We start from the raw sequence: 16440 nt of genomic DNA, 5'->3' as shown, positions 1-16440 counted from the left end.
ACTTTTCACTGTATATGAAACTTAGTAAACATAAATGGAATGCAGTAGAGCAAATCTGCACTGCAATTGATACTTTGTTTTGCCTGAGTAAGTTTGAACATCTTAATTGCATGTATAGACCATAAAAGAACTAAGAGCACATACTGTAGAACATAATGATGTTTACAATGAGCCCTGGGTTCAATTTGTGTGTGGAGTTTGTAAATTCCATGTGATCTTTCCAACCTCCCACCCTTCCACAAACAAAGACACCAACCACGCGCTCCAACTTTTTAATGATTTCCAATTTCAGGGTACCGAATGCTACATTTTTACCATGGACATCACATCTCTGTACACCGTCATTCCCCATAATGACGGCCTTACAGCCCTCAAGCACACGCTGGACAAATGCACAGTGCTTGATCCACCCACCCACACCCTGGTACACCTTGCAGAATTGGTCCTCACACTGAACGCATTCTCTTTCAATAATCTTTTTTACCAACAGGTCAGTGGAGTTGCCATGGGCACCAGAATGGGACCCAGCTATGCCAATATTTTTGTCAGCTGGGTAGAAGAACGCTTCTTTGCTTCCTACACTGGTTATGTCCCTGACCTCTACAAACGATATATATTGATGACTGCGTCGGTGCCGCCACATGCTCCAACGATCAGCTTGAGTTCTTCCTGCACCATTTCACCAACTTCCACCCGTCCCTCAAATATACGGTTAACATATCTTCCACTACTCTTCCGTTTCTAGACATCAACTTCTCCATCAACTATCCCCGACTGTCCACTTCAGTTTATTACAAACCCACGGATTCACACAGCTACCTCCTGTACGGCTCATTTCACCCCAACCACACTAAAAACTCTCTTCCTTTTTCACAGTTCCTTAGGCTACGACGATTATGCAGCGATGACATCGACTTCGAGAACCAAGCCCTCGAAATGTACTCCCTTTTCATCAACAGAGGATACCCCAGCAGTGTGATTGACAGGGCCCTTGCCCGAGCCAAAAACACCCCCCGGACCATCAACCCGATCAGGAACTCCCGCCGTAAAACCCGCATTCCTTTGGTGCTTCCCTACCACCCTAACACACTTCCTATCCCCAGGACCATTAACCACAACTTTTCCATCCTACAGGATGATCCCTCCATTGGGGCCCTCTTCTCTGATCGCCCTATCATCTCATATCGCCGACCACCTAATCTGCGTAACCTCCTTGTTCACAGCTCCCTTGACCACCCTCAACAACCATCCACACCAGGCACTTTCCCTTGCAACAGAGCTCGCTGTATCACCTGCAAGTACACATCCACCACCACACTCATTCAAGGCCCCTCAGGACAATTCCGGATCACCCAGACAGCATCTTGTACCTCCAGCAACCTTATTTACTGTATCTCTTGCAGTAAATGCCCAGCCATCTACATTGGTGAAACAGGAAGGAGACTCGGACACCGCTTCAGAGAACATGTCAGGGCTGTGAAGACTAAAGATCTCTCCAAGCCCATTGTTTCTCATTTCACCTCTGACGGCCACGACCACTCTAATCTCTCCGTCTGCGTTCTCAAAGACGGTTTTCCGAACTCATACATCAGAAAGACCACCGAAACCAAAATTATTCTGCAGCTAGGATCACACATTCTCCCTTCTCTTAACGACAGACTACTGTTCTTTTAAATTTTCTCCATTCATTCGAAGTTTCATTTCACAGCTCTCTGCAACCATTCTGATTTCACACCTCTTGATTGGCCTCTCTTTCTGTCCCTTGCTCCCGCCTCTCACTCCTCCTCCCTCCCAACCTTTGTTCTCCCGCTACTTTACCTTTGCCTACTGCCCTGTCTCTCTCAAACCTGAAGAAGGCTCCACGGCCGAAACGTTGTGTTCTCTTTCTTCTTTTTTTCAGCATGGAATAAACCTATTACTTGTTCCTTTGCTTCCACAAACATGCTGTCTTAGTTAATTTGTGTCTCTGGACAGTCTCTTCATGTAGGTGTGTGGGTGCCCTGAGATGGACTGCAGCCCTATTTGAGGTGAGTGCTGTAGTTCTTTCCTGCACCCAGTGTTTGCTCAGTTAAACACAGAATGTAAACAATGAAACAGCTGTTGAAAACAGATGGATAGTTTTTCATATTTATTTTCATTTATTACATAGGATCGCTTTGATAATTATTTAGCAAGGTCATTTGGTCCTTTAAATGCATGAATTGTAAATTCATCCCTGTGAGCATTCACCCCTAGCATAACCTGGAAACCCACAGCTAAATCTTCCTAAACAGGCTAAAGAGATTCAGATGTGTACATTCCTCTCACATTGTTTCCTCAGTACAAATGCACAAGAGCATCACACTAATGTAGTGTTACTGATAAACATGTCCACTTTCAATAATAACTAATATCCTTAAAAATTACTCAAACATAATGGAACATAAAATATGATTTAAAGTCTTGAGTTTTCCCAACTTTCTATAAAGATAATTATCGGCCTGTTTCCTTGTACCCAACCTCTATCCATCCAGTTTGGGAGTGCTCCTTCTAGTTTGTACATCCAACATATAGTAGTTCAGAATAATGAGAACAACTGAAGCTTGCAGTTCAAAAGGTTTAGGTAATTAGAAAATAGTCTGCACAAATGAATTAATGAAGACTTTTAGCAGTTAACTTCTGAGAGGCCTTGACAGTTAATCTTGGCAATCTTTCACACCAGGCTTTTAATTAAATTATATGTAAAAAGGAATTGTCTTTATGTCATTTTCATTCTAAACAATGCATAGATTTTTGATTCACCAGTTTACAACTGAAAAACTTGTCTGGGAGTATTTCCAAAAGGTATCTTGTAAGACATGAAGGGATCTGACACCCAGCCCTAGGAAATACCAGTCAGTGCCAGATCCAGTTTAGAAGTCTGTCTAATGAGATATATTGATGGTTGTGAGATAACAAACAATAGAAAATAAAACATTTTCAGAAGTCTCTAGATGCAACTAACACATGTTAACTACACATTTCCTGGCATAAAATCCTATGGAGATGTCCCTAAAACCAGGTAAACGTAGCATGTTAGAAAGTGTAAACAAAAGGAGATTATAAAGACACTCAGTAAAGCAGTCTGAGGAGTGGGGTTGAGATCCCCTGCACTGGGGGGGATCAATCAATCTGCAATCATTCAACCCAGTTTTGCTTTGTTGGGCACCTTTTCAAGATGAGCACCCATCTCAAATTACATGAAAAAGTACCATAGCTATTTCTATTAAGAATAATACAAAACCAGACTTCAAAACGTTGCTTCTTGGGGAAAAAATGTAGTTTTAATGGCATCAGACATAAATATGGTTTTTACAATTGTACCAAACCACACACTCTCATGATGCCCATATTTAGTAATGCTAACCACTAAAGCAATTACTGTTGAATGATTAAATCACAGAATACAATGCAGGCTTCCCATATCACACCAGTTAAAGAGCAATGGTGAGAGATTAGGTTTTCAGCCCAAGTTTCTCATGAAGCTGTCTCACTTTGTCTGAAGGCAAATTTGTCTGACTGGTTTGGAAATGTTTCTCTGGACAACGGAGTCATTAAGAAAATTCCTGCATGAATCTCAGATGGAAAGAATTCACGCGGTCCAGCATGTCCTCCATGGTGTCCAAGGGAATCAGGATAAACAGCCTGAGGAAACACAACAGTTATTAGTAGAGCTTTTAGATGCACAGTGTGCATCATGGGCTGTGTTAGTGAGCTCATCCATATTGCTATGCAAACTGGTATATTGCTACAGTGTACATGGCATATAACAAAATCTATGATCAAAGAAGCATTCCTAAAGCAGTGAATCTAATAACCTTTCAGTCAATTACAGTACTGTGCAAACTACAAAATGTGCCACTCTGACAATCCTAGTTCCCACAAGATAATGCAGCCAATCAGCATTTGAAAAGCACCATGATATGATTCTCTAGGATGTTTGTGAGGACAGCGAACAACCAGCTCGGAAGTGACAAACTTTCTAAAATTATAATGTTGGTGGTATAACTGTGGTCAGGAACATTTACCTAAAATTCATTTTTTTCCCCAACAGTCTTGCAATAGCTGGGAATTAAACTTTTTTTTGCCATCAGACATATGCAAATGTAATATGTGATGAAATGGAATGTGCCTCCTGTCAGAATTGATTCTCAAGTTCAAACATGGTCTTCATGAATACATGTAGTATTTAAGGCCCATTACAGCTGGTTGTAGAACTTGGACTTTTGATTTTATATTACCTATAAAATGCTGTGGGACATGCAGAGCTGTATTCAATTTGTTCAATCAAATCATTTCATGAAGTTGTGATGTCTTGAGTCAGATGAAAGTCTTAGGGCTGAGACGTGGCCCTCAGGCTACTGGGATTGGCAGCCCAGTGTGAACAGCAAGAACAGGGTCTGTACCTGATATGGTAGGTGCCTTCCCTCTGACCCAAGTCACAGCCAGGAGTCAAGCACACCCCTGCCTCCTCCAGCAGCCTGCTGCAGTAGAATCTGTCAGGCTCCATCCCCTCTGCCTGGACAGAGGGGTACAAAATGTTCTAATAATTCAAAAACCTTTACACACACAAATGACAGTGTAGAGCCATGTAAAGAAAACAGATACTGTAGCAATTCCCAGCATTAATACAGCACTCTCTCTTACAGAACTTGTGTGGCTCATTAAGTCAGTGCATACAATTGTTTAAATTTTTATGCACTGATTTATGTAGTTTCTAGTAAATTGCATATTTAATAATAACGGAACAGAAAATGCAAAAGATATATAGAAGAAGATTATATAATGCCATGAACAATGAAAACAAATCTAGTTGCAAAGCAGAAATGAATTGCATCTTAAAATGTGACTTAATCTCAAAGGATATAATATCCAGTTTGCAAAGAGTTCAAATCTTTTGAGGTTCTAAAATTTTGTCTGTTGTCTACATCTACAGTAAACCTGTCATACTCTGTCCTTTTACATCCACTTTAATTTAAAATGCAGACTTTCACCCATATAGCAGCAAATAGCACGGCTGAAGACTTTCTTTAGAACGGTAATATGTGGAAAGGCTTGTGGATGCTAGCTCTATTAATGCAGGTGGTGATACTTCACTCCTTGCTTGTTCTGCTTTAACTGCTCACCCTGGCCTGCTCTACAGCTCGTGGGGGGAGGTGCAGGCGGGGGAAGATGTACAGAGAGCCCTGTACAGGCTGATAGCTGACTCCAGGCAAGCTGTCCAGAGTCTTCTGCACTCTCCTGGCATTGTGGGCCAGTGTCTCCAGAATGGCCTGGCACTCCTGTGAACAGAGGATCAGTCAGTATACACGTTTGCAAGGTGTATAATTAGCCGATTTACACTGCCATTTTAAACTCATGTGTCCAACAAGAATAAATTCTAGGGATCGATGAGTACATTTTCATAGTGAACAAGGAGCTGTATGGTGGTAAAATTACAAATACTAAATAAATGGCTGTGCATTGGCAGTCATGACCGACAATGCCCAGGGATCAGTTTTTTCTCTTGCTGTCTCATGCGGATCCCTGTACTTTTCTCGTTCTGACTGGTTTCTAAGCCACACAATCTGTCACAGGTGGTTCAGAGACACAGCTGCACTGCTACACTCACTAACTCTGATGGAGGACTGCACTCTACTCTGGTAATCTGAATGTATTTTAAATTTTAGTTGGATTATGATTATTAAATTTAGAGATGACACGGTAGCATGTTGCTGTCTCATAGTGCTGAGGCCCAGGGTTCAATTCCTGGGGTGCTGTCTGTACCCCACGTTCACTTGGGGTTCCTCGGGATACTCTGGTTATTTCCCATAGTACAAAGATATAAAGAACTGGTAGGCTAATTGGCGTCTGGGAAATAGGCCTTGGTGTGAGTATGTGTGCTGCAATTGACTAGTGTCCTGTCCTGGGTGTATCCTGCCTTGTTTCTATTGTTGTCTGGGATAGGCTCCAGCTTCCCTCTGATTCTGTATTGGATAGAGTGGTTAGAAAATGGATGGATGGATTAGATTTAGACGACATTCACCTCCAAATGCAACACTACAGTATTTTTCCTTTTTCACTCACTATGCTAATATCCTAGGCTGCAGGTGTAACATTCAGCCAGGCCTTGGTGAGATTTAACTGAAATGGTCTTAAATGCCAAAGAACTGTGCGTGTCTGTGAAGTCATGCTGGGTGCAGACCAGTGGACTCCGGAGTGGTGAGTGAGGCACCTACTGCTTTGAAGATGGGGTAGGACAGGTCTTTGTGACCCGGAGGATTTGTCATAATGTCCAGGGCGATCTGGCCAGTGATGGAGGAGGAAAGATACATCTCCAAAAGCCTGATGGCACACTTCTTCACCTCAGGATCAAGGTTCACAAACTCCACATACCCACTGCGCAGCCCACACCTGCGAAGACAGGGAGCAGCCTGCCTAACAACCAGTCTGTCTCACTCCATATACTGGAAACACATTCTTTCAATCAATCTGCATTTTGTATTTTTATGATATACACATATAGTGTCATTCTGTAACATAACTGTAAAGCCTTGCACTTTAGAACCAGTCGAGTTACAATACTGGTAGTGACTATAGTAAAATATACACCAGAAGTGTATAATTATCATATTTGGTAGTAGTTCAGGTGGGTAGCTCCGTCAGCATGCGTAGGCTGCAAAGGAACAAGTAATAGGTTTATTCCATGCTGAAAAAAAGAAGAAAGAGAACACAACGTTTCGGCCGTGGAGCCTTCTTCAGGTGTGTGGCTGAAGAAGGCTGAAGAAAGCTGAAGAAGGCTCCACGGCCGAAACGTTGTGTTCTCTTTCTTCTTTTTTTCAGCATGGAATAAACCTATTACTTGTTCATTATCATATTTGGTCAACATTTAATTTGAAATTTTTACACAATTACTTTTGCTTGCACCTCACAATTTGGGTTTACTTCGAAGTTTTGGGGGTTTGAGAACACATTTGTTTTCATGCACACAGTATTTTTCAGAATAAAAGATGTTTTTAGTTTCTTTGTGTTCTACTGGGCCAGGTGTTTTAATTTTGTATGCATAAACATGATACTGTAGACTGCTAAATTGTATGGTTGTACTCCCATTGTGTGGCAATAGTTAAGTTACACTGGAGTTTGTTACACTGTTAGTTACACTTTGGAATCTCAGCTAGCTATTGTTCTTTTTCATACTTATGGAAGACATTTAAATCTTTTACTGATATGCACAATATACTATAGAGAATAAATCCAACTGCAAAGGAATCTTACGCAAATCAATCCAGAGTGGATAATTTGTAATATAGAGTAAGAAAGGAATGGTGTTGTAACCTTTTTTGGCATTTTATTGACGTTTTTCTGTCCTAAATTGAAAAGTCTGAAATAAATCTTATTTACTTAGGGCTCAGCCTTCCAGCCTTAATGCAATCAGCTTTAAAAAAAAATCAGGAAAGGCATTCTGTTCAAAGTAACAGAGTACAATCACTTACAGGTGGCTCAGTGAGGTTGGAGCTCTTGAAGGCAGGTGTATTTAAATACTAAGGTACATCGAAAAGAGCACAATTCTGGGGAAGTCCCAGAATCCTTAGCAGACAAAGGAAGAAGTGAATCCCATTTGAACAGATACCCCTGTTCAAAATTAGCACTGGTATATGATGCAAAAGGGATGAGTGAGAGAATTTTTATTCTGATCAAATAGCTGTAGATTTAAATAACTGGACATACAGTACAAAACTGCCCTAGCACTCACTCTCCTGTGAAGCCTTTGGAGACAGAGTGCAAAGAGGCCAATTCTACCATGTCGGAGTACGAGGGCCCCATCTCATACAGCACTTTCTTATAAGAGACAAATGCACTGCCCTCACCAAACACTGTCTGCTGGTACACCTGTAACACAGACAGAGGCAGAGAAAGGGGAAGAGAACATATGTGAGAAAGTTGGAACCAAGACATCAAAAGTCTGAATAATGAAGATAAAGTGTCTCACAACAATGTGTCAAATGAAGGAAAATTGTGATTGTGATGAGGCACAATCAACAGTGCATACCAGCACTGAGAAAATCATGCAAAAAAATAATATTTTTGTAATAGTTCACATTTGGAAAAAATTATTAATTTTTAACAATATGTCTATACTGTATATAAATACAAATAACTATGAGTGAGACCTCATTTAGAATACTGTGTGCTATTGTGATCACCAATCACAAAAAAAGTATTCCTGCACTGAAATAAGTCCAGAGAGTGCAAATATATGCTTTCCAAGACTTAAGAGAATTTCCAACACTTTTTAGCCTTAAACAGACAAGTGTATGAAGGAACCTGACAAATCACAGGACAGAAATGGAAACTACATGAAAGTGCTAAATTGAGAACAAGGGACACTTCCTTACTGAAAAGGTAGTAGGAATATGGAACAAGCTAACCAGGGCATGTTGTTGAAAAACAGTAACCTAATTTCTTAAAAAAACAACTGCATAAAATCCTCAGATCAATTAGCCAGAAACTACCAAGCAGGATATGTTTCCTTGTGTTTGTAACCTTTCTTACAGTATGTTCTTTTGTAATGACTGCACAGTAGCACATCAATTTGCCATCAGTTTGCCATACTGTAAACTCACCTCATCAACCAGCAAGAACAGCTTCTCTTCCGCGGCAAATCGAATCACCTCTTCAATGGATTTCCTGCTCTGTACATGGCCTGTTGCAGCAAAGCAGAGGAATAGAGTCAGTACCCTAACAATATGATATCATGTGACGACTTTCACTTGGTCAAAAGGAAAAAAAAAAGTTGTTGGTCTATCAACACAATTTGGAAAACAACTTGGAACCATTTTTCACAATAATTATTAAGTGTAGGTACCTCCTGCCCCAGTCATATCTAGACAACGTGAGATGATGTAGAAATAATCCTGAAGTAAAATTATTATAAACTCAGCATTTAAATTTTATTTTTTTTATTAGGGAAGCAACATGACTGTATATTAACATTATACTGTAGGTTTCTTTTAAGACAAGCAAAAACCAAACCAGTACAATACATTATTTTTTAAATTTCTTTGAAATCAATGATGTGGTCCTGAGGGTTTGGAATAATTAAGAATTAATGTCAGTTTTTCAAAGCTTTAAGGTTAAAGTCTTCATTTGTAAACACTTGTACTGTATCATGTTGTCCTGGAATGATGAGATAAGATGGCAACCTTAATTGTTGAGGGTACACACATAATTGTTTACCCATTATAGGGAATATTTAAGGGTTCTTTATGTAGCATTAATTGCGTAGATAATTGAGCATGAAGGAATTATCATAAAAAGACTGGCCATATGATCTCTTCTTTTTTGAATGTTTTGCTTTGCTTCTGATTTGAAATCTGAACTTAAAACACTCTCTCCAAGATCATGTGGCTCTTTTCTTTATGTGGTCACCTCAAATGCAAATCCAATAAGGGCAAAGGAGGAAACACTTCCAGATGTGTACATTTAAGTTTTTTGAGGCTTACCTGTTGGGTTTCCTGGGTTGATGATATACAGTGCTCTGGGGCTGCAGTGCCCTCTAGCTGTTTGGAGGGCTCGGCGCAGCTCAACCACCTGCAGGTCCCAGCCTTGCTCCTCTGAGAGGTGGTATGGCACAATCGCCCCTCCACACTCCAATACTGCTATTTTGAAATAGCTGTATGAAGGCACTGGCATCAGCACTCCTGTCTGAGCGTGTCCCTCTCCGTGCACCAGAATCTTCAGGATGCACTGGTGCAGATGAGAGAAAATTTAATCAATTCATCAAATCAGCAATTACATCACAATTTTTGAATCACTTTATTCTTCCTTGTCCTGTTTGTAATCTGAAGGCTACAATTCTTCATACAGGGACAAGTCATAAATCAGTCTCTGAATGGATGGTGAAGACATGACTTGAAGTATAACAGCTGTGAAAAAGGAAATAGCTGCTCTCAGTCCTGTGACACAGGTGTACTAGCTAAGCTCCAAGCACACCAGCAGTGCAGTGCTTGATCCAGCTTGATCAAATCAGGATGTGCTCTTGTCAAATGAGCTACCATGGCTCTTGTATGTACTTTATCCGTACTTTTTGTTAAAACAGTAGCATAAAACATTTAAACCGCTCCCATATCTGTGAGATTATCATAGGCCTGGGACTCCATAATGCTTTATAATTATTTTGTCTTGTTGCAGACTCTGAAGTCGACTTATCTGTTAAATATGATTCAGCTGGTTCGTTATTAAACAATCTATCATATTATCATAATAAAATAGTAATTGTGAGGAACTGACATTTGATCTCAGAAAGTGTTTGCACAGGATGGCCACTGCCAAGAAGCAGCCTTAACAGGAAATATACAGGTAACTGCCAAAATAAAGAAAAAAGTTGAGTAAAAGAGGGATACAAAGTATAGTGAAAGCAGGTGCTTCCACACAGGTGTGATACCTGAGTTAATTAAGCAATTAAAACTCCCATCATGCTGTATACAATGCTGGGCAGACTCAGTTGCACATTATTTTGACTGCCGTGGCTAGAAGAGATCCCAATGACTTTGAGAGAGGGGAGATTGTTGACGTTTGGCTGGAGCTTCAGTGATGAAGGCTGCTCAACTTGTTGATGTTTCATGAGAAACAGTGGCTAAGGTGGTGTTGATATGGAAGTCTGAAGGAAAGACATCATGATCTAGAAGCAACTGTAGTCAAAAATGCATACTCCTCGACTTTGAAGTCCGTACATTGGTTCAAGATGCACGGCAACATAGACGAGCAAGTCCGAATCAATTGACTGCAAATGTCAATCTCAGACGTGATGAGGTAGTTTCATCGAGCATAGTCCATTGAGAACTTCACAGAGAGGGATACTATGGTTGGGCAGTAGTGCATGAACCACTTATTACACAAACAAATGCACTTTTGCAAGTAAAGTGGTGCAAAAGACGCATGCAGTGGAAAAAGGTCATATAGTCAAATCAGTCATCCTTCACCTTGTTCTCAACAAGCTGACGAGTATGTGTGTGATGCACACATAAAGCTTAAAGGCTTGAGTGCTTGCTTCCCACAGTGAAAGGCTCTTATGGTGTAGGGTGCATTTTCCTGGTATGGTTTAGGTCCACTCAACCCCTCAGAGGGCAAAGTAAAAGGGGGCGGTGCGATGGCTCTGTGGCTAAGGATCTGCTCCTGTGGCTGGAAGGTTACTGGTTCAAATCCCATGGCTGGCAGAGGAATCCTACTCTGTTGGGCCCCTGAGCAAGGCCCTTAACCCCAACTGCTCCAGGGGTGCCATATAAATGGCTGACCCTGCGCTCTGACCCCAAGCTTCTCTCTCCCTGTCTGTGTGCCTGTGTCTCATGGAGAGCAAGCTGGGGTAAGCGAAAAGTCAAATTCCTAATGCAAGAAATTGTATACGGCCAATGATGTGATTTTATCTTTTCTAAATGCCAATAAATACAAAGCTATTCTGAGTGAACCCGTTCACCACGTGGTGAGTCTCTTCTGTGCCCCCATCCACAGGGCAAGACTGGTCTCTGAAAATGATGCAAACTATGTGGCATGGCGGTCCCAGTCACCAGATCTAAACCCAAGTCAACACTTTCTGGAGCAGCGCTTGAGACTGCATTTTCTACCACTTTTATTTTGGCAGTTATCTACATATGCATGTATGAAATGGACACAATTTTAATATAAAAAACAAGCCCTAGAAAACCACCAGAGAAATCCCAGTATTTGCACCTACTTAAACACCTGCTTGACAAATCATAAACAATCTGAACACCACAAAAACATGTTTATAATTACATGGCAATGCCAAGAAAAATGAAATGTGTCTTGATGCCTCATATTCACCAGATGTTGAAGATGCCTTAAATAACTCCATTACCAGGAGCAGAGCGTGAAGTAACATGTTTTCCTTAACAACAGTGTTAAGGCTTTCTTGATGACAGAGAAATGAGGTGTTAATGTGAACACATTTTGAGACAAGCAATACTTTTAAAGATGTTAGTCTAATGTGTCTCACCCTTATGGCATCCTGTCCACCTGAAGTGATAAATATATTATCGGGGTCAGAAGGCACCCCCCTGTCTCGCTGTGAGATGAACTCTGACACATTGCGTCGAATGCTGAGGATGCCGCAGGGAGGTGAGTACGAGCCTGGAAATACATACACAGTCATGCACGGCGCCAGTACAGACAGAAGTGAGGCAAGTCAGAATTGGGTGTTGAAAAAGAGTGCATTCACAACCCGTGAGTGATATGTGAATTGGGAGGCATTGTGCGCAGGTCCAGTAGTTACCGAGACTTCCTCCTTCACAGTTCTTCAATAATCTCTGGGCTCTCTGCTTGACGTCAGCAGGGAATCGGTCACTGTGGAGAAGCTCGGGGTACAGACAGACAGCCAATACCTGCACAGTACAGAGAGTACCAGTGTACAGTAGTTAGTCCCAGTATCATACAACTGTCCTCCATCTATGTAGAAAATCCTTATAATGTTATTTATGGGATTTGAACACACATGATAGGAAAGGCAGTCTACTTTTTGCCTTTTTTGTATTCGCTGTCTTTTGGTTTTTCTAACTCTGCTACACGTTGTCAGAAGAAGGGTGAAGCTTCCTGATCTCCTTCCGAACTGCTTCTTCTCCCTGTGGAACTTTCACTTTTAGAAAGTCCACGAAGGACAAAACGTTAACTCTCCATTAACATGCAGTGTGGCAGTCTAGGCACTACAGATGATCATACGGTACAATGATGAATATGTACAGGCACCGTAGCAAAATGTATAAAAACATAAATCTCTTCAAACACAGACTATTCTCATTTTTGACAAGTTCAACTTGGGTTCGGTCTCTATCATGGAAGACTCAAAGTCACAGCACTAACAGAATCCATGGGGTCTCTGGCAGCCACTTCAAACAACCCTGTGAGTTTTGTGCTTTGTCCTGTTATGACCAGAGTTCATGTCTCACAGACACTGCAGTCCAGATTTTCTCAATTAGCAAAACTCTGCAGAGACAATGCAGAAATATGACCTAATTTTCTGCTTGTATAATACCTGTATTCACTTTCATTAATTGTACCCTTTGTAAACCCTAAGAGCTAAGGGCTAATCTTTTCTCTGTTCCCAAATTTGAAACAGTTACCTATTTTAAAACCATTATGTTTAAAAAAACAGGTCCCAGTTCAAAACTATATGTCCTTTTTACCCTTTTACAACTATTTTCCCTCATTTCCCTCTGACATAGCAACACAATATAGCTAAAGATAAATATAGCTAAAGACACAAATTCATGACTCTCAAAGAGACATTTATATTATTTGCCAATGGGGGCCTCAAGTCTAGAACTGGCTACAGTGCCTTGTAAAAGTATTCATACTGTTCCTATTGTGTCCCATTTTCTAAAATTACAGAACGCTGCATTTATATTTAATATTTTACCTAAACTTTGCAGTACAGTGGCACAATGGTTAAAATAGTTGACTCGCTGCACTGGGGCCCTGGGTTCAATTTTGGACCCGGGGTGCTATCTGTATGGAGTTTATATGTTCTCCCCAGGTTTGTGTGGGTTTCCTCTGGGTGCTCTAGTTTCCTCCCATAGTCCAAAGACACACTGGTGGGTTAATTGACTTCCTGAAACCTGCCCTGGTGTGTGTTTGTGTGTTTCTGTCTGTCCACCCTGTGATGAACAGGGGTCTAAATCCTATCCCATCCAGAGTGTACCTCCCCTGCACTCCCTGTAAAGGAAGAAGCAGTTAAAAAATGGATGTATAGATGGATTAACTCTACTTCATTTTAGTTTTTTTTATGTGGAATTGGTTGTGCATACAGTATAACAAATAGTAGTTGCTACTTCTACACAAGAACAAACCTTCAACTATCACTAGACTGACCTGCCGAAGGAAGGAGATGGGCTTCATCCCGGCCATGTGAGCATCCCCTGAACTCACATCTATCAGCTTCTTATAAGGCTTCTTCATTCCCTGCAGAGAGAGGCACAGAGTAAAGTCTGTACTTCACACAGTACTATCTACCTCACACAGTACACGACTGTAGCTCACACAGTACGGTCTACTGCATACCTCTAACAATACAGTCTGTGCCTCACACAGTATATGACTGTACCACACACAGTACAGCCAATATCTCGTGCAGTACAGTCTGTACCTCACACGTTAAAGTCTGTGCCTCACATAGTGCTGTCTGTACCTCACAGTACTATGTACACCTTGCACATATAGATATACAGTATAGTATATATCTCATATACAGTACAATAGCTGGGAAATATAGGATACCTTTCCTTGTTGTCTATTTCTAGCTCACTTGTTTGTTTTAACTATCCTCTGTAGGACTGGACAGCACTCTACAGTATTCCACTGTCTTCTGTACTCTGTTGTATTTGACTGAATTCTCTACTACTACTGACTACTACTGTCACACTACACTCCTCAACTGTACTCCACAGTATTCTGTGGTACTGGACTTTATACCATAGTTTAAAATACCTGCAATAGCTCCTTTCTGATCTCTCTCGCTCGCATTCTTATGAATTCTTTATCGAGGACTTCTATACTCCTCGCACAGGGGTTGACTTCATTCAGGGTCAGACCCTTGCCCTTGAGATCCATTTCACCTTCCTCACTGTAGAAGCCTGTGTCAAAGGATAAGAAGTGTTATTCACATACCGTCCATCGGTAGCTTCTCAGTGCATGAGAAGTGCTGTCCTGCAAAGCCCTTACAGTATATATAAATCTTAGAAATAAGAGTTAAAAGATTCATGTGTCCAGAAATGAAGTGACCATCTAAGGATCATTGGCTTCGGTTCTTCAGGTTCAGTCCCATCTCCTCAAAATATTTAATTTTATAATTAGATTTTATTTAAGCCAGCTACTTTGTGGCCCATAAATGATGGCCAAATAATTATTAACAGCACCGCACTCTCACCCCGAAGTCTGTGACTCACCTGTTAGAAGCACACTGCAACCCAGCTAAGCCCCTTTCTGTCTGCTGCTGTTGTCCTGTCTGTGAGCGGGTTTCTCTCTCAAAGACTGGCTTCAGCAGTGTGATAAATTCATCCACACTCTCACTTTCTGAGCCTTAGAGGAACCGTGGTGGAACTAATATAATCTTTAACTCATAACACCTAATCTAATTGGTTAATCTTTCACCACAGTTATCATTTGCAATGAAGCCAAGACAGTGTAAGAGATACCAAACATTTCCCCATCTTTTTTTAAAAATTGATTCATGTTTAATAAATGTGTTAAAGATTTCTGATTTCTTATTTGAAAGCTCACAAACATGAACATATAGCTAGGGAGACAAAAATGGGAGACATGATGAGGGTAAAAAGAAACTGAGATTAATGTGTGCTTACACTTTAAAAGCCATGTTAAATTAAATAATGCAAGACGTGGGACTAAAATGGAAACTTGCTGGGCAATAAATAAATAAAACCATGTAAATCTCCCGCGCCTGCTTGTCAACATGTGAAAACTACTGTGGGCTTCAATGTACACCTATATTATTTCTGCTTACATGTGTTCAATAGAACAATGTGGAAATAACAGCCCATTGCAGAAGGTATGTAGGGGAAAACAGCCACAGTATAATAAAACATAAATGTTAAAAGAAAGCTCTCCTATTGCTCCCTGTATGATGACCTTGTGGCAGTAATGAGCACAGTAGTTTCAGCTGACCAGCCACTAGCATACATTAGGGTCTCCATTGTAAGTATATAGGTCCACAGGTGGTACAGTACATTGACTTAATTAGTTAACTGGTGAGAGCTGAGAGCCACATTTCACAGGGGAATAATTTAGACTACTAGGTTTATAAAGGGAAACAGCGGTAAGTGGTGCTGGTATAGAGTAAGTCTTTGGTAGGTTAAACCTAAAAGATTTTTGGGCTTTTTTTTTTTGCTGATTAAAGTCTTGTAGCACAGTATCTTTGCTGTCCATTCTGTCCTCCCACCTCTTTAAAGGGAGGCCCAGTACAAAGTTCTTCTCCTGTTTTCCATGTTTGACAAGTTTGCTATTATGTTTTAGCAACAGACCAAGCAAAATTAAACATAATCTCAAAGATGTATTGTTTTACAGAGGAGAGTGGTGGTGGTGGTGGTCAATGACACCCAATCACCCCTATCCTACTGTCAGATGGAGTGGGTGTCTGACTCTGTCAAAGGCACTGCAATGGTTGAGGATGCATCCGGAGCTGCAGCAAGCACAGACTACTGGTGGTCAAAGAGCAGAACATGACTTCAATTTTTAAAACATCACACCTGTAAAGTGAAGAAAGGGCTCTATCTTAACTGGATGTGGCAGGAGAAGAAACAGAGGATATTGGTGGGAATGCCAGGAAAAGACTGTGTCACCAACAAAAATCACCAAAAGATTTATTATTTCTTTCAGTAATTAAATTGAACAAAAGAAAACAGGATTTAATACTGCCAA

At 40.8% G+C, this 16440-nt stretch overlaps 1 protein-coding gene across 1 annotated transcript; it reads right to left on the bottom strand.

Moving 5' to 3' along the window:
- Positions 1-3132: 3132 nt before the first annotated feature.
- LOC148832781 (alanine aminotransferase 2-like) lies at positions 3133-15041 on the bottom strand. Its single transcript, XM_088918948.1, has 12 exons — positions 14952-15041; positions 14494-14639; positions 13879-13968; positions 12287-12395; positions 12011-12144; positions 9501-9744; positions 8622-8701; positions 7751-7887; positions 6237-6411; positions 5145-5300; positions 4425-4537; positions 3133-3663 (listed from the first exon to the last, which is right to left on the bottom strand). Exons 2-12 carry the CDS (start codon positions 14614-14616, stop codon positions 3573-3575), a joined length of 1452 nt encoding a protein of 483 aa, XP_088775074.1. The 5' UTR covers positions 14617-14639; positions 14952-15041; the 3' UTR covers positions 3133-3572.
- Between the last annotated feature and the right edge of the window lie 1399 nt (positions 15042-16440).

The sequence above is a fragment of the Atractosteus spatula genome, chromosome 6 (assembly GCF_055471065.1).
Source record: "Atractosteus spatula isolate fAtrSpa1 chromosome 6, fAtrSpa1.hap1, whole genome shotgun sequence".
Classification (NCBI taxonomy): Eukaryota; Metazoa; Chordata; class Actinopteri; order Semionotiformes; family Lepisosteidae; genus Atractosteus; species Atractosteus spatula.
Note: the sequence above shows the minus strand (reverse complement) of the source record. Positions and strands in the feature narration are given on the sequence as shown.